Raw genomic sequence first — 27,219 nt, forward strand, 5'->3', positions numbered from 1 at the left:
TGAAATCAATGTTTCATTTGCTCTGAGGGTCTTCTAGCTTAATTTTTACTTAAGATTTTATACAAATTTCAAGATGCATTCTTTCTCCTTAAAATTTCAAACAGATTTCAAAAACCTGTTGTTGTTTTTTTCCAAAATAACACTTACCAGTAGGTAAATTTGTTATCTAACAATATACCTTTACCATTATGAAATTGGCATTATTTGGTTAATACTGCATCTGATATTCACACCATGACAGATATCTGATCTTTAAGAATGAAACAAACAAATATGGAGTTCAGCTTTTTAAAGCAAACTGTGAACTTGAAGTCTGATGGCAAATGGGTTACTATGGTTACCTGAGCATCAAATTCTGTTCCTTTAATGAGATTTTCCCAGGCATTGTAGATTGTACTTGGAGTGTCCACAAACCTGAAAAACACATGTTGTTTTAAACAACAACAAACATATACACATGTGGAAATATGAACTGGACAACAATGAATGTGATAAACTTCTGATTTAGATGAATTAAATGATAGATCACTGGTTGCCATGGCACCTGTACTAGAAGACAATCTAAAAGGCAGCTGCTTGCAATCATCAGATTTATATATACCCTCACTGGACATTTAATACAAAAAAAAAAATGAAAAGGAAAAACTTTTCTTGTAAAAGAATATATATTATTAGAATTAGGGTTCCCTTAATCATACTCCTTTTTTATATTCTAAATAATGTTTCGATGTTCTTTAGTAAAGTGTGATATTTAGGGTCTGTGCACCTAACTGCTTTTATTTGATTCAACAGACGATGCTCATTACTCAGTATATTCAAAAGGTAGATTTAAAGGTCCTGTCATGTAAATCCTTACTGTACCCTGTTTATAGTCATTTTGTTTGAAACCCTATGGCAGTTTTAGAGAAATTCTCCAAACAAAAAATCTGAATTGACAGTCATATGAATGGATTAATTAACAGATGATTACAGATGGATAGACAGAGAAACAGACAAACAGAACGCCCGTCATCGAACTTGGCTTAACTCAAGGGGCATAATCCCAGAGTGCCTGGGGCGATTTGGGTGGTTAGCGTACTTGGCCAAGATATTACGCCCATAAACATTGTCAGCAAGTTTGGTGAAGATTTGATGAAAACTGTTTGACTTAGACAGCGGACATGCTTTGGATGCCACCTGCCCGTCCGCTGCCACGGGTGTTCGCATAATATGTCCTTCTCTTTCAGATACAGGCGTATAAAAATTGATAGACAGAATGATGGACAAACAGATGATTCTAAATGGATAGACAAATGAATGGACCAATATATGATTATAGATGGATGGACAGATGAATTAATAGAGGGCTGGATAGACAGATGAAAGGACAAACATTGATTATAGATGGACAAAATATAAATTGATGAACAGATAAAAGAACAGACATGGACAAACGTCCATGTATACTGTGAAATCATTAATGTATGTGGGAGACTTTTTTGTAAATTTCATGGTTGAGCTATCTGTGGAATTAAATCCCAAAATGTAAAATTTCTATTCATTTTATGTTTCAAATTTAAAATCCACAAAGTCTTATCCCTACAAAATAGCCATCCTACCCAAAATCACAAAATTTTGTGCACATGAAATGAAATGATTTTACAGCAGAAAGATTACTGAACACAGAGGAATGGATAAATAGATGGACAAACAGATGAACAAACAAATAGATGATTATGGATGGACAACCAGAGGTATTGACAGAGCATGGAAATTCCATCCAAACACAGTGCCAGACAAGGGGATATTGCATCTATCAGCTATTTACAAGGTTTCCAATAGCAATATTTATTAAAGAACATCAATAATTCAGTAGTTTTGTGGTTATTACCATGAAAACATCACACAACCAACATCTGCAGAATTTAAGTAACCATCAATTTTCATGACTGTCACCAACTTTCTTGAGGAAAAACAATATCAATGAAAATTACTTGGAAGTCGTGTTAAGAAGATAGAACTGGGCTAAACAACAAAAAATTCCTTGCTTGCTTGTATGAATGTCTCAACAAAATCTTAAGTTTTTATGTAAATGGTACAAAAGAAAAATTACTCAAGCTGAAGAAGTGCAATCATAACAATGTTTAAACCCACAACAACAGTAGCATTTTTGAAAAGAAACCTTTCAATGAAACTTAATGTCAATAATAAAGAAACCTGGAAATTTGATAAAAAAAACAAACATATTTTACAAACAAATTATTTTGAAATGATATAGTTGCTTCTAATGGCTCTTTAATAAACAAAACACTTTATTTCTATCTTAAGATATTATGGACAGACAAACAGAAAGACAGATAGACATGTCAAACAGAAAAAGTTAGGGGCATATAATTATGCAATCCTTACCTTTTTCTCAGTGTCAACCACTTAAAAGCTGAAGTCTCAAATGATTCTCTGTATCCTAACTGTTACTGAGCAAACTGTGACCCTGATAAATTTCTATAATGAACTTGTCCATCTTTCAATTTGGACAGTACCATTAACTGTTAAAAGGTGTACTTGCCAAAAATATACTGATTGAATGGAGAACAGTGCAGATCATGACCTACACTGGTCGCAAAGGCAGAATCAATCGTGTCCAGCATGGTAATGGTTTAAGACTGACCTAACCTAGCCTTGAACCCATGCTCCATATTATGTTATCTAACCTTTGTAACCCCTGCGAAATGCAGTTCTTGAAATCATGAACACTTCAAACTATTAAAGAATTGTTCATGAACTAACATTAAAGTTCTTGATTTGTGTTCATGAATTTTTCGGACATGAACTGTCTTAAAAGTTTCATGAACAGTTCATGTACTACTAAAGAATCACACAGAGTTCTTGAAATTGTCCATGATAACAAGGTTAAAAAACAATCATGATGTTATTTTCTTGAATCTTTCATGCCTAACTTCATGACAGGAGTTATGAACTATATGAAGAATCATTTCATGATTGTTCAACTGCTATTTCGTGAAGATAATATGGGCACAATAAAAACATTATAGCAAAGATATAGCAGATCAAGTCAAACAATAAACAAAGAACTATCATGAAGTGAAACAGTTCAGAAAATGATTCATGTACATTAGCTCTTGAAGTCATCTTTCACTTTTCATGCACTGTTTATGAACACAGTATTTAAGAATGTTTCAAGAATTTGTGCCATTTTATCTTCTCGAACAATTCATGAAGTGTTCATGAACTAAATTCATGAAATATGCATGCACTGTTCATGAACAGTAACGTTTCATTTCGCAGGGGTTAAGTTTTAGTAACAATGACCTTGACCCAACTGGCTCCATGCTCAATCCCAACCTTGGCCTTACTGCAGTCAAACTTGATGAACTAATATCCAGAATAGAATATGTATCTGATGTTCACACTGTCCAGCTTTGCTTAACATGCCTGGTTTTATGGAAGATGCTGTTGTTGTGATGTAACAAGTGTGAGATATTGACTTTATGCCTTGCAAGGGCAAGGATAAGCTTGTATCAAAGATATGCTTTCATCAAGACAAACATTCTGATTTCATGAAGATCCAGTGAAAAAGGCAGCCCCTATTTCATACACAAGGCTTTTCTTTGATTTGACCAGGTGACCTAGCTTTTGACCCGACATGACCAATATTCGAACTTGACCTAGATTTCATCAAGACAACATTCTAATCCAATTTCATAAAGATTAGGTGAAAAATGTAGCCCTATTGCATACACAAGGTTTTTCTTTGATTTTTGATAGGATGACATAGTTTTTGACCCAACATGACCCTGATTCTAACTTGATCTAGAGGTCATCAAGACAAACATTCTGACCAATTCTCATGAGTTTCAAACTTAAAATGTGGTCTCTTGTTTGTTAAAAAGATTTTCCTTTGATCAGGCCTATTGACCTAGTTTTTAATCCTACATGACCCAGTTTCCAACTTGGCCTAAAGATCATCAAAATAAACATTTTGGCCAAGTTTCACGAAGATAGAATCATAAATGTGGCTTCTAGAGTGTTAACAAGCTTTTCCTTTGATTTGACCGGGTGACCTAGTTTTTGATCCCACATGACCCAAATTCAAACTTGACCTAGAGGTCATTAAGACAAACATTCTAATCAAATTTCATGAAGATCCAGTGAAAAATGCAGCACCTATTGAATACACAAGGCTTTTCTTTGATTTTTAATCGGTTGACCTAGTATTTTACCCCACATAACCCAGATTCTTAATTTACCTAGAGGTCATCCAGACAAACATTCTGACCAATTCTGATGAGATTCAAACTTCAGGTGTGGACTCTAAGAGTGTAAACAAGATTTTCCTTTGATTTAACCTACTGACCTAGTTTTTAACCCCACATGATCCAGTTTCAAACATGGTCTAGAGATCATCAAGACATTCTGACCAAGTTTCATAAAAATTGAGTTAAAACTGTGGCCTCTAGAGTGTTAACAAAGCAATTTTGATGGATGATGGACACCGGGCAATGACCGTTTACAATAGCTCACCTTGAGCACTTTGTGCTCCGGTGAGCCAAAAAGATGGACTGGCAAACTCTTCCACCTTCGCATTCATCAGTCTTATGAAATCCACGGTTCGTTTGAAAAAACAATTGGTAGATATTTTCCTGATTTCCGAGTAATTTTCCTTTACTCTGGGCATGCAGCAACTGTATCTTAACTTGTGCTAAAATGTTGTTAAACTGGTTCTCTCAAATGATTATTTGATAATATCTCTTGCTGAGTTTAAAAAAAAACAAAAAAAAAACAGAAGTGGGCAAATATTGACTTCCTATTTAGAAAAGATAATCTATTAAATTTCAGCAGTTAAGCAGACAGACTTCTATTTAGACTTGAATTTAAAAAAAATATCTTTTCATTTGACAATTGATTAATATGAGAAAAGTGCCATTAAAAAAAAAAGTATTTTCATTACAATAATATTTGATTTTGTGTGTGAAAGGGTTAAATACCTTTCTTTTTTAAGGTCGCCGCTCTTATCTCGGAACTGCGATACAATTCTCTGTATGTCTTTAGCAAATATCTTGTAGGCGCTAGCAACTTCCTGAGCAAATTCTGCAACTGAAAAACAAATAAAATGGATGACTAAAACAACAAATAAATTTGCTTGACATAATACCTTTGAAGAAGTGAGTTTGAGACCCAGACAGTGAACGTGTTCTGAAGGGGTTAGCAAACTGTGCTGCAGAAGTCATTCCTCTTCCTCTTGTGACTGCCAGCTACTTGTGAAGAACAAGTCAGTACAGAATCCAGGAATCGTAACTTAATTACCATTGAAAAAAATAGCCCCTTAAACCTCCAAGTCAAACAAACAAGAAATGGATAAAGCCATAGACGTGCTGTATTATAAGAACTACATTTGTCAACCCACACACATTTTTAAAGACTGTGAAAAATTAACTTAATTATGGCCAAGAACTATTTGTAATCTGTCAAGACCATAATGTAGCATTACTATACAGTAAACAGTTCATGCAAGCCTTCCACAAGGTAAAAACAAATTAAAGGATTTTTCTAATTTTTTGCAAAATTTTCATGACGTTACTATATGACAACACATAGTGGTAAGTTTATAATAACTAAATAAAGTACTTGTACGTAACTCTCTCTTGGAAGTAACTGTTAAGTGTCATCGGGAAGACAGAAACAGAAGTAATGTAATCATTAATAACCTATTACATTAACACTATGTCCATAGGGTTTAAAAAGTACAACTGACATTCTGAACTTTAAGAAATGGTTTGTAGGAAAATATAGAAACAAAAGGGCCATAAAGGCCCTGTATCACTCACCTGACCTATTGACCTAAAGATCATCAAGATTAACATTCTGACCAAGTTTCATTAAGGTATGGTCATAAATGTGGCCTCTAAAGTGTTAACTAGCTTTTCCTTAGATTTGACCCGGTGACCTAGTTTTTGACCCAACATGACCCAGATTTAAACTTGACCTAGAGATCATCAAGTTTAACATTCTGACTAAGTTTCATGAAGATACAGTCATAAATGTGGCCTCTAGAGTGTTAACAAGCTTTTCTTTTGATATGATCTAGTGACCTGGTTTTTGACCCCACCTGACCGAGATTTCAACTTGGCCTATTGATCATCAAGATTAACATTCTGACCAAGTTTCATTAAGATATGGTCATAAATGTGGCCTCTAAAGTGTTAACTAGCTTTTCCTTTGATTTCACCCGGTGACCTAGTTTTTGACCCAAAATGACCCATATTCAAACTTGACCTAGTTTTTAATTTCTACACCACACAGATTCAAACTGGACCTTGAGATCATCAAGATTAACATTCTGACCAAGTTTCATAAAGATACAGTCTTAAATGTGGCCTCTACAGTGTTAACAAGCTTTTCCTTTGATCTGACCTGGTGACCTAGTTTTTGACCCAAGATGACCCAATATCGAACTCATCTAAGACTTTACTGAGGATAACACTCTGACCAAGTTTCACAAAGATGGGTCCAAAATTGTGACCTCTAGACTGTTAACAAGCTTTTCCTTTGATTTGACCTGGTGACCTAGTTTTTGACCCCAGATGACCCAATTTCGGATGGACGAGGACACAGGGCGATCACAAAAGCTCACCTTTGAGAGCACTTGTAAATCTTCCCTGACACCAGCATCTGAGTTTTCCTCTTGTGATCACAGGGATCCTTCACATGCTATGATCGACTTTTAAATTTTTTTTTTAATGAAATTCAAGAAAAAAAAATCACACATAAAACATATATAGAGAGACAAGGAGGATAACATGATGGATTTCAATTTTGATCCCTACGTTCTTTTACCGTTCTTTTACCCCATGCTATCGCTCAACATTTTGATAATATCTGACTCATAACTACAAAACTACAATGATACTAACAGAAAATGTATACTTTTCCCATCTTAAAATGGACCAAAAAGTCATAAATTATAATTTTCTATATGCTGACACTGCTGTGTTTACAACCTGTACATGATCGCATGAACATCGACACGGTCATGTTCAGGTGTAAACTGCAATAAATAGCGGTAGAACTTTGTGAAACAAGTTATGATTCATAATAATGTTAATAAATACACTAACTGCAAACATTTACACACCTTGGAAGAAGTAAGTTCTTGAATTTCATTTAAAAAAACATTTAAAAGTCTATCATAGCACGTGATCCCAGCGCTTGTGGTTACATTTTGAAAGTAATATCAAGCTGGTAGTTCCTGTATGACTGTGTTTATTAGATAGATATATGGCAATTTTACCATAAAACAATTTTAGCCTCCAGAGCATTTCTGGGTGCAAACAGCACAGATCTAGAAGCATATTAGTCATAACATTTGTATTCTAGATATTCTTATATGTAACTAGAATTGTGTCCATTGGACACAGATGCCCCTATATATTGTGCCATGCTCTAAATAGCAAAGATTTTAGTTCAGACCATCTTCACACGAAAGATGTTCGGCTACAAGTTTGAAGTAAATTGTATTCAGATAAGGTTGTGCATCTGAGCAACTTTGAACTCATTCCTTCGAAGCGTATGCGGAGTTGAACACACCAAATTTCTTCACTATCATGGCCTATTTTTTTGAAACTAAGAAAGGGCCATAATTCTAGAAATAAATAGCCACAGAAAGAAGTCCATTATTTATGCTTATCTCCATATCAAAGTCCTTCATCTGTGAAACTTTCAAGCATATCCTTTCGATAGCGTTTGACGAGTTGGACACACAAGATTTTTCTCTATATCCTATATAGTAAAACTATGAAAGAGCCATAACTGCAGTAAAAATAGTCACAGAAAAAAATCCTTCCTTTATGGTCATCTGCCCATCAAGCTAAGTAATATTCATTAGTGAAAATTTGAAGGAAATCAGGCTAATAGTGTGGGAGGAGTTTGACACACAAGATTTTTCTCTCTATTCTATATAGCAAAACTATCAAAGGGCCATAACTAGTCACAGCAAAAATTCCTTCCTTTAAGGTCATTTGCACATCAAGCTTGTTCATAACAAAAAGATAATTAGCTTTTCGTTGGGTAATATGCACTTGTTCAGTGTAATGGAATGATAATTGCAATATTTAAGTCACACAATATTTCCCCTGTATATTTCTCAATACAAAGCTAACAACCTATAGCTATTGCAAAATCGTGCTGCAGCATCATATGCACTACTTAGAAAAATGTGGCCAGAAAAAAAGGCCCTTTAATGTTCAACTGCAGTAAGAACAGAACTCTTCCCCTTAAATGGGAAGTTTGTAAAATACAATTGGAACAAATAAATGTCATACTGGTTTGTCATATCAATTTTCTTTCATCTATAAACCCTTATCATGCTGGGCACAATTGATTCAGTCTTTGCAACCAGTGTAGATCATGATCAGCCGGAACATCCATGCAGTCTGATCAAGATCTGCACTATTCGCCATTCTGTCTGGCAGTTTCTTTTGGTGGTAAGCACCCCTTTTAACAGTTAATGGTACTGTCCAAACTGAAAGATGGACAAGTTCATTAGATAAGGGTTAATACATGTACCTCATATTGTGAAGTTCAGCAGAACCGGTTTACTGTTCAATTGTGTGCTGATTAAATTGCAGGCTGAAAGTCCTAGTCTAAACCATTTAAGTCACTGTCATTTTTTACTTTTAACTTCCTGCCCCAATAACAATAATGGTTAACTACTGACCACAGTTAGTTATCACAATTAGTTTTATGGCCATAGACATTCATTAATTACAGATTTAAAAATGTTTTCGATTTTGAGGTCACTCTCAACTTGACCTTAGAGCTGCTAACCCCCAAAAAATTCAGACTGCCACATCAGACTCTTCAGTCTCTTTGACCTAGACCTTTAATCTACTTATCCCAAAAACACTACATACATATAACTGCACACTACCAGCAACCTTTCTATAGTATTTTTTGCCATAGACCCTTTGGCTGTCCAGCAGTTGAATGGAAACTAAATGGCCTACTGATGTAATGACCAAGAAACTGACCAGAAGAACAAAACAACCTTCTTCTTAGAGGGGGGACATAAAACTATATTTCAAACGAAGTAGATACCACATCTTCGTTGTCTTCAATTTGCCATTTCACATGCAATCAGGATTTATATTATGGACTGATTTCTGCTCAAATCAAATCTTGTGATTAAATTACCATGCTGAAATGATCAAGTGATAAAGCCCTTCATTACACTAACATCAATAAGCTTCTAACAGACAGCTCTTACTTTGTAAGAGGGAAGAAGCCTTTGATAAAAAACCTATAGAAGATCCAATGCAGCCAAGCAAAATAAAGGCAGACCCAGTCTGACAAGTGTCCGTTTGTGTGAGGTATTAAAGAAAGTCATTGCTACTACAACATTCCTCAAGAACCCTGAGTATCAGCTTGAGTGGAATACTGAATGGACTTACGACTCGATCCAAAGGACCAGAGTATATAACAACACTCTAAGATAAGACCAGGGATATTTTACGGCTGCCCTTTGGCACTTTAAGATTGCTGTTGTGATAGTTAATAAATCCTGTAGGATCATTATAAGTTTCTTTGGAAGCATCCTTAAAATGCAACCAAAAAAAGTACAGTAGACTTGGTTTGAATGAGTCTGTACATAAGAAGTTATGGTCCGTACATAAGAAGTTATGGAAAATGTAGCACGTAACTGGTAGATGGGAATATCTGGCTCTCAGGTAACTGTTTAAATGATAACTCAGCAGAGCCTCGTTCCCCCCAAAAACAGTTGACCTCAAACTGGATAATCCCATCTGCATCAGTACATCCAGACACAGATTATTATAATACAGTTTGCTTGTTTTGTTTTGGGTTTGGCATTTGTTTTTCAACAGTATTCCAGTTATGTAACAGCAGGCACTTAACCTAACAAGTGTACATTGATTCTGTACCAGTACTAACCTGTTGTCTGCAAGTAACTGCCAATGTACTTGCTTGGGGCTGAGAGTTCAATCTGAAGCATAATTATGTTCTCTGTGATAATTTGATAATAGACATTGTATCAGATGTTATTTTGTCTCTCACCTCTGAATCATGTGGAAAAGGTATGGATTTGAATCTCTAACAATTATTGAAAATATAAGGTCATCTGCAGGCCACAAGCAATGGTCTTGTGAAGCTTCCTGGCCAGATGATTGAGTACTAATGTGAATAACTAGAAAGTGTTTTCAGGTTAAAGTCACTGTGACCCTGACCTTAGACATGCAAATCAATAAGGTCAAGTAAATCTCATTCAATGAAGTTTGACTGCCATAGACTCTACATGTCTCTAAAAATAGTCAAAAGACAGACAGACCAACCCAACCAATCTGAGTAAAAGCAATGTCAAAACAAATAACACAAATTCTAACTTTTCTATCATTATGAAAATATGAAAAAAATGTGTGGTATTGGAGACTATAGTCTCAATTGTATGACCAATGGTAAGGCTGCTTCCAAACCCGGTTTTGTAACATTGAAGTTCAAGCAATTTAGTAGGTCCAAATTTGCACAGCATCATACCTTGATAGAATATCAGTGGGTTTTTTTTTTATCTTTCGAGACTTTTGGGTTAAGCACTAGGCCAGAGTTTTTTTATCTTTCGTTTTACGGGAGATTTTTGGAAAATGAGCAGGGGGAGGAGGGAATAAAAATAAAAATAAAAAGCTTGAAAGTGAGCATCTCGGAAAAAAATAAAAATAAAATAGAATTTTTTAAGATTTTTTTTATTTTGATGAACTTTCGTTTCAAGTTTTGTTTACTTGCGTTTGTGTCCAATATTTAATATTGTGATGTATTGTTATGTTTTAAGACTATAAAAGCCATTTATACAGGATGAACATTGAATAAAATTTTCATGCATGCTTGTGAACAAACTGCTTCAGGCACTTCTCACACTGGCAAGTCTTTAAAATTCAGAAAGCTTGTTTTACTTAATTTAAGTGGAAGACAAAAATTATTTTGTCTGTTACAACAGCCACAGTAAATTTCAGTGACAGCAAGTAGAGACTAAACACGTCTGGTATAAAGTGGCTTAATTAGTAGTGTAGTAGTTTTGGTGGTTTGGTTTGCTTGCATCTTCTGCTGTGTAACCTCTGCTTTTTATACTTTATTTACTTATTGTATCTTTCACCAATATCATCTTTAATGAGCTAACTTTACAGTTTATGCCAGCTCATAATAGGAGATTTACACTGTCACTAGTGGGCTAAGCAGGCAGACTAGAATATCAGTACAGCCCCGCAATCAGGAGATTTGCACTGTCCCTAATGGGCTAAGCAGGCAGACTAGAATATCAGTACAGCCTTGCAATCAGGAGATTTACACTGTCCCTAATGAGCTAAACAGGCAGACTAGAATATCATTACAGCCCCGCAATCAGGAGATCTGCACTGTCCCTAATGGGCTAAACAGGCAGACTAGAATATCAGTACAGCCTTGCAATCAGGAGATTTACACTGTCCCTAATGAGCTAAACAGGCAGACTAGAATATCAGTACAGCCCCGCAATCAGGAGATTTGCACTTTCCCTAATGGGCTAAGCAGGCAGACTAGAATATCAGTACAGCCCCGCAATCAGGAGATTTGCACTTTCCCTAATGGGCTAAACAGGCAGACTAGAATATCAGTACAGCCCCGCAATCAGGAGATTTGCACTTTCCCTATAGGCTAAGCAGGCAGACTAGAATATCAGTACAGCCCCGCAATCAGGAGATTTGCACTTTCCCTAATGGGCTAAACAGGCAGACTAGAATATCAGTACAGCCCCGCAATCAGAAGATTTGCACTTTCCCTAATGGGCTAAACAGGCAGACTAGAATATCAGTACAGCCCCTCAATCAGGAGATTTGCACTTTCCCTAATGGGCTAAGCAGGCAGACTAGAATATCAGTACAGCCCCGCAATCAGGAGATTTGCACTTTCCCTAATGGGCTAAACAGGCAGACTAGAATATCAGTACAGCCCCTCAATCAGGAGATTTGCACTTTCCCTAATGGGCTAAACAGGCAGACTAGAATATCAGTACAGCATCATAATCAGGAGATTTACACTGTCCCTAATGGGCTAACAGGCAGACTAGAATATCAGTACAGCCCCGCAATAAGGAGGTTTGCACTGTCACTAGTGGGCTAAGCAGGCAGACTAGAATATCAGTACAGCCCTGCAATCAGGAGATTTACACTTTCCCTAATGGGCTAAACAGGCAGACTAGAATATTAGTACAGCCCCGCAATCAGGAGATTTGCACTTTCCCTAATGGGCTAAACAGGCAGGACTAGAATATCAGTACAGCCCCGCAATCAGGAGATTTACACTGTCCCTAATGGGCTAAAAGGCAGACTAGAATATCAGTACAGCCCCGCATCAGGAGATTTGCACTTTCCCTAATGGGCTTAACAGGCAGACTAGAATATCAGTACAGCCCCGCAATCAGGAGATTTACACTTTCCCTAATGGGCTAAACAGGCAGACTAGAATATCAGTACAGCCCCGCAATCAGGAGATTTACACTTTCCCTAATGGGCTAAACAGGCAGACTAGAATATCAGTACAGCCCCGCAATCAGGAGATTTGCACTTTCCCTAATGGGCTAAACAGGCAGACTAGAATATCAGTACAGCCCCGCAATCAGGAGATTTGCACTTTCCCTAATGGGCTAAACAGGCAGACTAGAATATCAGTACAGCCCCGCAATCAGGAGATTTGCACTTTCCCTAATGGGCTAAACAGGCAGACTAGAATATCAGTACAGCCCCGCAATCAGGAGATTTACACTGTCCCTAATGGGCTAAACAGGCAGACTAGAATATCAGTACAGCCCCGCAATCAGGAGATTTACACTGTCCCTAATGGGCTAAACAGGCAGACTAGAATATCAGTACAGCCCCGCAATCAGGAGATTTGCACTGTCCCTAATGGGCTAAACAGGCAGACTAGAATATCAGTACAGCCCCGCAATCAGGAGATTTGCACTTTCCCTAATGGGCTTAACAGGCAGACTAGAATATCAGTACAGCCCCGCAATCGACGATTTACACTTTCCCTAATGGGCTAAACAGGCAGACTAGAATATCAGTACAGCCCCGCAATCAGGAGATTTGCACTTTCCCTAATGGGCTAAGCAGGCAGACTAGAATATCAGTACAGCATCGTAATCAGGAGATTTGCACTTTCCCTAATGGGCTAAACAGGCAGACTAGAATATCAGTACAGCCCCGCAATCAGGAGATTTGCACTTTCCCTAATGGGCTAAACAGGCAGACTAGAATATCAGTACAGCATCGTAATCAGGAGATTTGCACTTTCCCTAATGGGCTAAACAGGCAGGCTAGAATATCAGTTATATCTTCTAATTCACAATCAATCACTTTCCATTCAAATGAGATTTTCCACAATCAGTTTTGCTGAATTTGATTAGAAGTTGCAATCACCACTGAATAAAACAGATGTTGCCATATGTCTGCATGCTCTTCTTGTAATGATTTTGCATTTTACCAGGTACATCAGTATTCTGCTTCATAAACAAAATATGGAAAACATTCTGAAACATGAGGGTCATCAAAACCCCATTTTGTCCACAACCTTCACATTTCTTCGAAAATTAACACCCGTACCGGTACTGACAGCCCAAAAGCATCAACTTTCGACTCTACAAACCCTGCCACAGTCTAGGCCGTCCTGCTTAAAATTTTAACTGCAAAATATCAATGAATTGCGGCAAAAAATTTGACCATTTGCGATTACCTGCGGCCTGGAGGCATATCGGAAGCAACAAGTAGTGTAGCACATGGGAACTGGGTGATTTCACGTGACTTTTTACCGATATACGATTGGCTTATCGCATTTATGGAACGCCGTTTTTGCAATTTAGCTGGCACTCAGAAATGTTTGTGACCTGAATTCCTCATTCAGTATTTCATATAATTTATTCAGCAATGAGGGGCCTCCGTGGCCGAGTGGTTAAGGTCGCTGACTTCAAATCACTTGCCCCTCATCGATGTGGGTTTTAGCCTCACCTGGGGCGTTGAATTCTTCATGTGAGGAAGTCATCCAGCTGGCTTACGGAAGGTTGGTGGTTCTACCCATGTGCCCGCTCGTGATGAAATAATGCACGGAGGGGCACCTGGGGTCTTCCTCCACCATCAAAAGCTGGAAAGTCGCCATATGACATATAATTGTGTCGGTGCGACGTTAAACACAACAAAAAAATATTCAGCAATGATCAATATAGATACAGAGTTGTGCATTTTTTAATTGCTCTTTAATTATCTGGATTATGGTCCTGTGTTGTCTTGCTCTATATGACAACGAAGTCCAGGTGAAGGCATGAAAAACAGTTCTAGTAAAGTATTTCAATAGTCAATGAATGTGATGTGACAAGTTGAGCTAAAAGTTATGCTATACATGAAAGGGAAATATAGTTATTTATACCCAAAACAATAACTTTCAGAATTAAGAAATACATATTTCATAGATCTACTTGTAAATCTTGTAGAATGGGGTAATATTTCCAGCATTAAAGCGTAATGGTATAATCAAAACAAGCACTTTATTCACCGATAAGTTACTTTTTAGTCTGAGTGGTCACACATACATCTATAGCAATTTCTGGTCTGTATAACATACTCGGTTTATCACGGTCCAGAAGGTGAGAATTTGTTGCAAAATAACATTTAAATGCATGCGAGTGGGCAAAAAAATGGCAGATGGTCTTCAACACCAAAATATGCAAGGTCCTAACTATTGGAAATGATCAAAGAACATAATTCTTCATGTAAAATAGTCAGAGTATAGTTACGAAAATCCAGCGGTCTCAACAGAGAACCTTGGAGTAACACTTTTTATTAATCTGAAATTTGATGAACACATCCTTAACAAAGTGAAATTAGCAAAATGAAATTTTGGTCTGATCATGAAAACCTTCACACATATCTCATGATATGTACTATAAAGTACAAGTATGAAGCACTCATACGGCAACATCTAGAGTCTGCTTCTCGAGACTGGTCCCAAAGATTAAAAAAAGTATACCAGCATTGAAAATGTACAACGAAGGGCAACAAGAATGGTGAAATCATTAGTAGGACAAACTTACAGCGAAAGACTAAGCATTTTGGGTTACCTACGCTAGAATACAAAAGGGTGAGAGCCGCTATGATAGAATTGTACAAAATTTTTAATGAAATAGATCATGAAGAAAATAATGAAATGTTTATTCAAGTCTTCTCCAGAAATACTAGAGGTCATAACAAGAAATTATGCAAAAAGAGGTCCGTACAGAAAGTCGGTAAAAATGTTTCAGTCTCAGGGTGGTTGATACATGGAACAACTCCCAGATCAAGTGGTAAAGCACTTTTTTTTATTTTCTTTTTAAGTCTAGACTTAACAAATTTTGGGTTGTGGCAAATTAATTTTCGCCTAGTTAGCTTTAGGAGGGTAAATTGGGTACTAAAAGCCTCAACATAAGACAGTGTGAAACAATGTACATAGTTCAAGTTAAACAAGTGTGAACAGTGTTTATAAAATACATAAGGCAATGTAAAGCAGTGTACATAGTTTTAAGCTATTGAGAACCGTGTTGTTATAATTATTATAATATAAATGATACAGATAACAGAACAGTATGAAGTAATCTACATGTTATTGAAACTATTATATAAATGGAAAATAACAAAATATTAGTTGTTTACTACAAGTATATACTACATAAACAACATCTGGCCGCAGGATACCAATATAACATGTGAGGTCAATTTCATTCAGCTCGATTAAAATTGTCAGCAATATTACAGACTGGTTTACAATTTGCGCTAAGAAACTGGGTATTCCCCACATTGAGTCGAAAGTTGATGCTTTTGGGCTGTCAGTACCGGTACGGGAGTTAGTTTTCGAAGAAATGTGAAGGTTGTGGACAAAATGGGGTTACGACATGCATTGCAATAGAAAGATTACACCCTTCTGAATCTATCAACACCAGAATTATACGTGTGTTTTTCATATTGGGATCATAAACCAGGTAAGAATTTCGGTTTTACATGTAAACAATGGCGAATGGTTTGTCATCTTGTAGTATTTAGTGCTTTGATGGTATTTGGTGGCATTTTTAAAACGCCGTCAAATACTATTTTAATCGTTTTGACTGTTGTTTGCAGTACTTATGGTATGATAATTTGATAAAAAAATGGAAAAGCAAGAGATTATTGCGGGCCAGAGCCGCTCACCTAACCCCAAGCGTCTGTGTGCTTATCCAGTTCAGTGCTGTTAAATGTAATACTTCACAAAAAACAAAGATGTAACATTGCCATCCACCTTTCTTTTCCTCTGTTTAAACATATCATAATCCATAGTATTTGAAAATTTCTGGCTCATTTTTGAAATTGAAACAAAAAAGTCATACTGTAAATCCGGTATTATTCACGGCGTTCTAATTTTCGCTATTTTTCGCGAATTGGGTTCATCGCGAATTCATAAATCCGCGTACGTTTCCTTCCATAACATGCAGACATATTCCAAAAAAACCCAAAACATTCGAAATACGGTCAAGTTCTGCAATTAATACTAGCAGCCTGTATGCGATGTTTATTGAATGAACTTCAATTTATTTCAATACATTATGAATAAGTATAATAAAAATCCTATAATTTCAAGTAGAATATATTGCTTAAAGAGAGAATTAACGCTACGATGTAGAGGTTGGAATTACAAGCAGCTGGCAGGTATGTATATAGCATGATAACATTGATTTTCTAACAGGTTACAGAGAGTATCTCCTCAATGTACTTTGTATGTGTGTTGCCTGAGGGGATGATCCATATCATCCTTTATCTTCTGGACAACTGATTATTTACACATTTTGTTTAGATAACTATAAGGATTAGCGGACAATTTATCACATCATTATACCATATTCTTGTACATTTAAAGTATTTATGAAATAACTGTAACAAACTTTGAACATTTTATCAACTATTAAATGTAATAAGAATAATCGCCCGTAAATTGAATAAAGGATTAAAATACTATTTTCAATCAATTTAAGTAGAACAAAAGCAATTTGTGAGAATAAAGTAACCGATTACTAATACGAAATAACCGCTACGGACCTTTATGTGTATTTAACGAGTCTTTGGCGTGCATAATTTCGGTACGGTACGAAAGAATGTGCATTTATGCAACCACGCCTTCCGGCATTGGAATTTCGCTAATAAAAGATAGGAACCTTCACGAATTAAAATTTCTGACCCTCCCGTTGCGAATTTATAAATCCGCGAAATAATTCAGGGTAAGGGAAATCGCGAAATAAAGATCACGCGAATATAATGTGATTTACAGTATTTGGAAAATTATTATATTCATACTGGTAACAGTTTGGTATCAATATTGGGTTAAAAGCTGCAATTTCCTCCAGCTTTTTTACACACACATCTATTTCAGCTGGATTTTTACTTGAAAATTGCGCATAATTCCACTTTAATGCCTTTCATTCCCATTTTCAACATTATTTCAGTTATGTAACTGCAAAGTATTGTTGCTAATATTCTCTGTTTTGGAATATACATCATATTTTCACTTCTCCAAAGACACAATAGCAAGTTGGTCTAATGGTTTAATGTCAGTCTTCCTTTCAAACACTCACCAAAAATTACACCTTTCTGGATAAAATTAGTCTACACTTGTCAAAAGAGGAAAAGCTTCTTAAAGGCATTAAGAGAAAGGTGTCTGAATTTGGTATTTATATAACAGTTATGTGAATGTTGTTATTATATTTGCTAAATAACATTATAAGACTTGTGAAGACCAGACTAGAGTCATAAAAAAACTTCCTATTGTTAAGTGAATACCCAGTCTAATCACATTCAGTCTACAAGAAACATCTTGTTTCGAAATGTATTATTTGGCAACAATCCCTTTCATTTACTACAAACACTATCAAAGAGCTACCCCTGCAAAAAGTGAATCTGATCAACAATGATGAACCACTGCTACTACTTCCAACCATCATGTCAAACCATAGTGTGACCTTCCATAAATACAGTCTGGTGCATCATCAGGGTTTTCCTTGACACATATTTTTGTGGGTTTTTCTATTTTCTCAAATGACATGCAAAGTAACTCTGAAGGTAAAACTGATGAAGCACATGAACTCACTGCCAAATTTTCTCAAACCCAATCTAGTTAAATAAGCAATGGACAATGGTTCCTAGGCATCAATACAAAATAGTAAAATGGACTGCGACCAAAGCTTAATTAAAAGATGCTTTTGTAGATAAGCGCATGTCTCCCCAATGCATAGTCGTATAAGCAAGAAGTCAACTGGGGACAGGAGCAGAAGTCAAAGCGACACTGATGGTTGGCTACAATAGAGATCATCTACTTGGCATGTACAATCATCCACCTAAGTTTCAACATTCTGGGCTTAATGGTTCTCAAGTTATGAATTGGAAACCATTTTCTATGTTCAGCCCCTGTGACCCTGACCTTTGATTGAGTGACCCCAAAATCAGCAGGGGTCATCTACTCTGCATGTCCAATCATCCTATTAAGTTTCAACATTCTGGGTCAAGTGGTTCTCAAGTTATTGATTGGAAAGTGTTTTTGATGTTCAGCCCCCTGTGACCTTGATCTTTCATGGAGTGACCCCAAAAATAATACGGGTCATCTACTCTGTAAGCCCTATCACTCTATGAAGTTTGAAGGTTCTACTGGTCAAATGGTTCTCAAGTTATTGACGGAAATGGATTTCCATGTTCTGTCCGCTGCGAACTTGACCTTTAATAAAGTGACCCCAAAATCAATTGGGGTCATCTACTCTGCATGTCCAATCATCCAATGAAGTTTCAATGACGTTTCAACATTCTAGGTCAGATGGTTCTCAAGTTACTGACCGGAAATGGTTTTCCAAGTTCGTGCCCCTGTGACCTTGACCTTTAACAGAGTGACCCCAAAATCAATAAGAGTCATCTGCTCTGCATGTCCAATCATCCTACGGAGTTTCAACATTCTGGGTCAAGCGGTTATCAAGTTATTGATCGGAAATGGTTTTCCATGTTCAGGCCCCTGTGACCTTGACCTTTAACAAAGCAACCCTAAAATCAATAGGGGTCATTTATTCTGTATGACCAATCATTCTATGAAGTTTCAACATTCTGGATCAGGTGGTTCTCAAGTTACTGACCGGAAATGGTTTTCCATGTTCTGGCCCCTGTGACCTTGACCTTTGATCGATAAGGGTCATCTACTCTGCATGTCCAATCATCCTATCAAGTTTCAACATTCTTGGTAAAGTAGTAATGTTCGGGCCCCTGTGACCTTACCTTAGACAGAGTGACCCCAAAATCAATAGGGGTCATCTACTCTGCATGACCAATTATCCTATGAAGTTTCAACATTCTGGGTCAAGTGGTCCTCAAGTTATTGATCGGAAATGGTTTTCCATGTTCAGGCCCCTGTGACCCTGACCTTTGACAGAGTGGCCCCAAAAACAATAGGGGTCATCCACTCCATAAGCCCTGTCATCCTATGACGTTTGAAAGCTCTAGGTCAAATGGTTCTCTAGTTATTGATCGGAAATAAAGAGTGACGGACAGATGGACGGAATGACGGACAGAGTAAAAACAATATGTCTCCCCCCACTGGGGAGACATAATTATCATGCATATATTGCAAACCAGTTTGTACTCATTACAAAGAAGACTGCTGAAAATCCCGACATGGTAATGTACTAAACCAGTCTAGTTCCAAAAGACATGTTACCTTGACCTTTATATTTGATACTATTGGCTTAGGTGAAGATTGGATAAGAAATGTTCGAATTAGAGTGCGGACAAACTTTGTGACAGACACACACACAAACAAGAGTAAATCAATATGTCTCTCTCCCACACTGTGTGTTGGGAGACATAATTACTTTGAAATCAGGTAAGCAGTGTTTCTGACCAGAACATTTTTAAAGCTTATATTTTTATCTGTTGCCAATGCAACCAGAGATCTACATGGAATTTATTTCTTTTTGCATCCAGAGAACCACCCAAGAAATGTTTGTGTAAACTTTCAAGACAAAATTGGCTGAGGAGTTCAGGAGATGTCATTTCAAGAAAATATTAATGGCCGTGGAGGAACAGAAAGAAGCTATCTAAATGGTTTTAGGACAGTTTGGAAGAAAACCGGAGGGTTCCCGTTATAAGCAAAATTGAAAATCTGCAAATGAAACTAAAACCTCACAAAACAAAGAAACAGTATAACTGCACTTGATACAAAAATTTCAGAAAGAAAAGTTTCATATATTCTCTATTCCTAATAATTTGTATTTCCTAGCTACTGATTTATTGAAAAATTGTAAAAAGTAAACTGAGGGGGTTTAATGGTTCATACAAATCACTAAGTTGCTCAGATAATAAGCTTACAAGAATTAAAACCTAATTTATCTGGAAAAACCTCTATTCTATAACTCTAGACAGATCAGCTCCTTAGAACCATAACAGAGTTTTTGTGACGTCAGTGGCAGCTAAATGCAGTATTGGTTTTTATCAGCTTTCAAGAAAAGATTCTTAATTTAATGGAAATGAATAAAACACAACTAACCTATCTCTCCCAAAAAGGAAACATAACATACCATACTTAGTCTGTATTAAATCACTTCCTAGTTGTCTTTTTTCCATGTATGTTGGTTTTTTATTTTCTGCTATTTATTTGACTTCCATGAAATAATTTTCAACATTCAGATACTGATGAGAGTTTAACAGCACCATGTAAATCTTGCAGAAACAAGGACAGGACTAAACACTGTACTGTACTACAATTATCCACAATGGTAGACCATAGCTTGTCATATGAACTTAAAGGTTGACAACAGTAAACCATAGTTTTAATAATTTCCACATTTGTACCATTGCCAAACCATTAAATCAGGAACTTAATGCAATGGTTAAGCATGATTTATCCTGGTCATTTAAACAGTATAAGTTAAGTTTTATAAATTTAATATATGGCTGACAATGACCATTAATAGACAATGGCTAAGAATGGTTGACCATGGTCTTAAAGACAATGGTTGTCATTTGGAAAAGGGTTAAAGCATGGTTGACCATGATCATTTAGAAGGATGGTTAAGTTTGGCTGACTATGGCCATTAAGACAATTGTTTGATAACAATTAAGCACACCAGAACGTTTTGAAAGAGCTTAACTGTGTTTCATATTTATACTGGTTCTCAGCTTCCTTGATGCTTTGCTCAGAAACAACCAGTCAATTACTAAAGCAATGGTGCTGATCCAACAGCATTATGGTGCTCATTCATTCTCTTTAAGGTGCAAAATAAAGACGAATGAATAGAAATAAATCTTTAAAAAAAACCTACACATTTTGAAATATACTACTAAACATTATGATAGTCGTGCAATATTCCCTTGCACAGAGAAACGAATGCTTATTTCTGTATTATCATAGACTGACATGGGTGGTCATTTTGTCCTACTTTCGTGTTTATCGCTTTTCCATAATCGGTCGGAAATTCTTCAGGATCACATGATTTTAAAATAAATTCAAACGAATATCCGTTTAAAGACGCGCGACAAAATAACTGTATTTCCATGATGGTAATTATACATGATTCAATGCATGAAAAATATGAGATGTACGAAATTTTAGTTTCAAATTGACAGTGATATATATTAGGCCAAGACAATGTGTTTAATGTCTAAAATCTTATTGAATTAATGTACATAAATCAGTGTATTCAGGTAAATTTCAATCACATTTTGTTTTTGCAGTGTAAGATAGTTATTCATTTATATTCTTAAAGCTAAGCTGAAAAAGAGATTAAATGAAAACGTCTGCAGACGAAATTGTGAAAACACTTTTATTCGGGAAGGGCCTAAATTGTCCTCCCGAAAACGTATAGTATAGCTGTATATTACCTCTATTATAAGAATGATTTTCATGAAGTTTTTGTGAGTAACAAAAATGTTGAATTCCCTATGCTAAGTTTGTAAACACCACGTTATCGTTTAGGCATATAATATATTTTGCATCTGTTTATAACTTTTAGCCTCGTTTCAGAGGATTCTTCCGAAAAAACCTGAAAATGCACGACGGGTTCGTAAGCAGTCGGAAAACATACTTTCGGTTTGAAATTATAAGGCATCTCTTTTGTAGTACAGCCCTCTTCCACAAACTGTAAGATGTACACAAGACAGTGCTTTTATAACAGTATTTATTTTCAAATAAATACCTTTATGGTGGCAGAACAAAACTGTAGGAGTTATCCAGAATTAGGATGGCTTAGACTCAGCTATTGTAATATATGAGCCGTGCTACGGGAAAACCAACATAGTGGGTTTGCGACCAGCATGGATCCAGACCAGCCTGCGCATCCGCGCAGTCTGGTCAGGATCCATGCTGTTCGCTAACAGTTTCTCCAATTCCAATAGGCTATAAAAGCGAACAGCATGGAGCCTGACCAGACTGCGCGGATGCGCAGGCTGGTCTGGATCCATGCTGGTCGCAAACCCACTATGTTGGTTTTCTCATGGTGCGGCTCATATATTTTCATTTGTTCATTTTAAGTTTAAACAGTGATTTATGTTGTCACGGAGACAAGAGCCTCTGATGGCATCATCATTTCAAAGTTTATGCTTTATGACACACTTAAAGAACATTCAGAACTGCAATGGCAGCAATTAATGCGTCATTGGAAGTTTTTTGTTGGGGTTATTGCTTGCGCAATAGGTGGCAGTTTTTCCACCCCAACATTTGATTTCATTAAAATTTTGCTTAGCTTAGTAATTTTAAAATGTTTGTTGTATTGTGTAATTAGCACTATCTTATGAAGTTGCATAAAGATTCTGTCATTCATTATTAAATGGCCTTATTCATTCACATCTGTATTGTTACTTTCTTTGAAATCAAATGCAGAAAAACTTCCATTTGAATAAACATAGAAAAACTTCCATTTGATCCAGGAGTCAGACAAACAAGTAAATACTGACAAGAACTCTCAATTACAATTAACAAATGATGAAACAGTCTCAAAATTTTGAAAAATTCTATATTAATCTTAAAGCTACTTTCCATAGAATAGCAAGCAATCTTATCATTTGTCTATATTTTCTTTATGGTTTCAGACTATGCAAATAGCAATTATTTTATCTAAATTCCATTTTGTTACTTTGTAATCGCTTAGGCCAGAGTTCTTTGATTTTTCGTTACTCAGACCCGCCGACCCTATTTTCCGTCATTTTCGAAAAAAATAAAAATTGAAATTTCAAAAATTTCAAAATTATTTTCGGGGCGACGATCGATGTTTTGCTGCATTCTGACGATGACGACGACGTCGATATTCGCCAGCCCATTATCCGTCAGGGTCATATAGGCGCAATTTCCGCTCAAATGGAAGCGTCTCCCGTACGTAAACAAAAACTTCAGTGAAATTTAAGATTGTCTTTGAACGATTTATGCACTATGGAAAAGCGGAATATTTGGTTTGTGATCTAGTATATAGACAATAAAACAACGAAAAACAAGTTCTGTAAAGGTTACGGTCAGTAACTGTGTCTCAAAATGTTAGAAAAACATAAATTTACCAGACGTAAATAACAACGGCAATATTGAATGTGAATTTGACATGCCTTTGGCAGTTATATATTACATGAGGATGAGGTATAGGAGCAACAAAGTGCTGTCAAACAAAGGAGTCATCCGTTTCAGATTTTGGGTTGTTTTTTTACCAGGAGGGCAAGGGGCCCAGGCCTGTGATTTGGAGCAAAAACAGCTCGGTGTTTGGGCAAAGGGGAATAAAAAAACCTGATGTAAAGACAGTTTTTTTGGGAAAGCTGCATAATTTAAAAGATATTTTCTGAGGGAAGGACCCTATTATGAAAGGGGATAAAACCTGTGATATGCTTATGAAGACATATATATATATTACAAGTTGCCTGATTGGAGGTATTTATCTATATATTCCATTGCATACAAATCCTTTTCAGGGACCTATCTAGCTACTTATGCTTTCAGTCATTTTCTGGCCATTGAATATAGAATAAAGAGTGGCCCGACTTTGAATCACTTGCCCCTAACCACTGTGGGATCGAGCCCCACTCAGGCCATCATGTGAAAAAGATATCCAGCTGGCTGACGGAAGGTAGGCCATTCTACCCAGACGCCAATTCTTGCCTGAGATGATGCCCAGAGGAGTACCTGGGGTCTTCCTGCACCATTTAAGTCTGGAAAGTCACCATATGACCTATAAAATTGTGTCAGTGTGACTTATAACACAACAAATAAATATTAAAATGTATTAAATAAAGATCTTGGTCAGAAAAGTTTATGAATTAAAAATAAAAGTATGCACATGCGAAAAATGAAACCAGCCGATCAGACCATTGAAAATTGCTATTCAATCATCAATTTAATACTCGCCGGAGATGTTATGACCAAGGGCAAATAGTACCCATGCCCAAAGAGTGATTTCGTTTAAGTTTTTGAAATCATCAATTTTATGTTCAAGATAATAAAAAAGTTAAACACAGAATGGTAATGTTCTTTGTATTACATGTTAAATGCGTATTAAAGTAGTGTTAAAATCCTTTCAGGCAACACATTTGAAGTGATCACTTATCGTCTGTTGTTTTAGTAAATTTTACTGCCTTTTTATTTTTATTTTTTTCCCTCCTCCTGTCAACATTTTTCTGCCCAAAATCCGAGTAACAAAAAATAAAAAAACTCTGGCCTTATTTTCCTTGGAGTACCAAAACCTATTTTTAGAATGTGAAATTGAAAGTAGACTATGATAATCAAAAGAGCGCACACTTAGCTGGTAAACAGTAACAAAATGGCTGCCCTAGCGCACAGTAAGGCTTCTGGGTAAAGGAATTCGGTATTTAACAGCGAATATTCTAATACATGGCCTTATATGCAATGTAAATGTTTGTTGGGGGTATATTCAACAGCTTAAAGACAAACTGTCAGGGAATGTGACACAATTTATTAATTAAAGCCATTTCAGGCAAATGGTAAAAGGTCTGACATGGCTTTAATTTGGCCATAGTCTGGCCATGTCTAAAACATGGTTTGACCAGGTATGTCAAATGGAACATTGTCACATCATGGCTATAACAGACATGTCATACCCGTGATATGACTATGAATTGTCCATGACATTGCTGAAACGATCTGGAACTGATTTGAACATGTTCAAATCATTGCCGGATCGCTCTCAGACGACACGTTCATATCATTGTCAGTTCACAATTTGTTGTTCCAACTTCGATGTGGTAATGTTCCATTTGACATACCTGGTCAAACCATGTTTCAACCATGGTCATAGAGTATCTACATCATAGCCGAAACCTGGTCATTTACCATGGTTTTACCATGTTTTAACCATGGTTTGTCCATGAATTTTTCCGCAGGGATGAAACCACTTACTGTACACCATTTTAAAGGTATTTATATTGTCTTCCAAATGCTTGAACATGCAATGTTCTATCTTGGGGAAAGTACTTCTAACGGCATTCTCATAAAAGACATAAGGTAGAAGATTGAATGAACTACCTAAATCATACCAGAGAATTTGAATGAATTTGAAAGACAATAAATATCTTTAAATATCTGTAAAATGATGTATGATGAATTGTATTATATATTCCCTGAAAAGGAACCTGTGCCACACATTTTTAAGCTCCGACGACCAATAAACGTTAGTGTTTGCACGATGTTACTGCTGTTTCTGTTACTGTTGGCTAAAAAGTGGTTATCTTATAACTGCTAAGTGTCGTCCACGACAGTAACATAATAGTTTACCATTGAAATCTTTGAAAGTACGCCGAATTTAACAATTATCAATGTTTCACTACTGAAACCAGAATTATTTGACCACCTACAAGTAGAATAATTTTTTTTCTATAACGAAATTTAAAGTGGCATTATGCGCATCTTACTGCACATAGTGTGTTTTTGGTGAGTGTTCTATAAAAGCAAGTTTCGGTTGTTGTGAATTTAAATGTGTTAAATTAACGATAATGCCGCATAAGTATTTGAAGTTAATGCTTCAGAAACAAAGAAATCGGGCTAATGAAATAATAGAGCTTTTCTTCGATCTTCTACGCAATGATCTCCCTTACCTAAAGATAGAGATTTCTGAAGTAGAAGGGAAGCAACTCCTGCATGTAGTTTGACTTTTCTTAAAAAGACTGCCCCACTCAAAATAAGAAAAATCATATTTGGAAACTTATCATTTCGTACTGGTAACGGAAAGAGTTTGGTATGTTGGGTTAAAAGCTGTAACTTCCTCCATCCTTTTTTACACACACTTCTATTTCAGCTGGATTTTTACTTGAAAATGTATGTAATTCCACTTTAATTAGAGTGTGGAAAGCAGCTTTAAGGAATACCCTTTTAAAGCATTGCTGAAATCATGAGCGAGTGTATGTAGCAATATCTTCCACAGCAATCAGCATTCTATTCCATCTACAATGCACCCAATAAAACACAATTACTGGTCTAATTATGTATCTATCACTTTCAGTAACAACATTACTAAGTATGTAAAACCTAGGCTAAATGCATTATGTTCTCTTAATTAAGACATGATGGAATATTTCCGTACATAATTGTGATAAAAACCTGAAACTTGCCAAATAAGGCAAATCAAAGCTTGTATTTGCTTTCATGTGATCTCTATCCTGATCCTCAACTCACTGTAGTCACAAGTTCAAAGCTCAGCTGGTGCTCAATTTGTCCACCGTCTTCACAGTTACTTACCCCAGTAAAAATGTCATTGGAATGCCAGTGGAATACCACTGCGTTCCAGTGGTTATCATAAATCCACTGGTATTCCAGTGGAATACCACAGGTAAGGGATATTCTATAAGCGGAATACCACTGCATTCCAGTGGTTATCATAAGTCCACTGGTATTCCAGTGGAATTCCACAGGTAACCAATATATTTAAGTGGAATACCACTGGTCAAATTAATTCCAGTGGTATACCAATGGATTTCCAGTGAACAGAGAATTAGGTAAATTTCCAGTGGACAAAGCCAATGGCAATATATATATTTTGTACAGAATCTTTTCTCTTTCTCTGAACTGCAGGGAATTCCAGTGGACTTACTTTTACCAGCTGTATACCATTATGCCAGTCATTCCATTAAACAAATTACTTTATGATATATGTATGGTCCTAACTAATTAAGGTAC

General features: G+C 36.3%; 1 protein-coding gene across 1 annotated transcript in view; it reads right to left on the bottom strand.

Moving 5' to 3' along the window:
• The window catches only part of LOC123535752 (uncharacterized), a 394,656-nt gene that overhangs the window by 271,414 nt on the left and 96,023 nt on the right, over window positions 1-27,219 (bottom strand). The window contains exons 3-4 of the mRNA XM_053528064.1: window positions 4,986-5,094; window positions 342-414 (exon numbers count right to left, since the gene is read on the bottom strand). Of these exons, the coding sequence (XP_053384039.1) occupies window positions 342-414; window positions 4,986-5,094 (182 nt within the window). The remainder of the gene's footprint in view (window positions 1-341; window positions 415-4,985; window positions 5,095-27,219) is intronic.

Source organism: Mercenaria mercenaria, chromosome 17, assembly GCF_021730395.1.
Source record: "Mercenaria mercenaria strain notata chromosome 17, MADL_Memer_1, whole genome shotgun sequence".
Classification (NCBI taxonomy): Eukaryota; Metazoa; Mollusca; class Bivalvia; order Venerida; family Veneridae; genus Mercenaria; species Mercenaria mercenaria.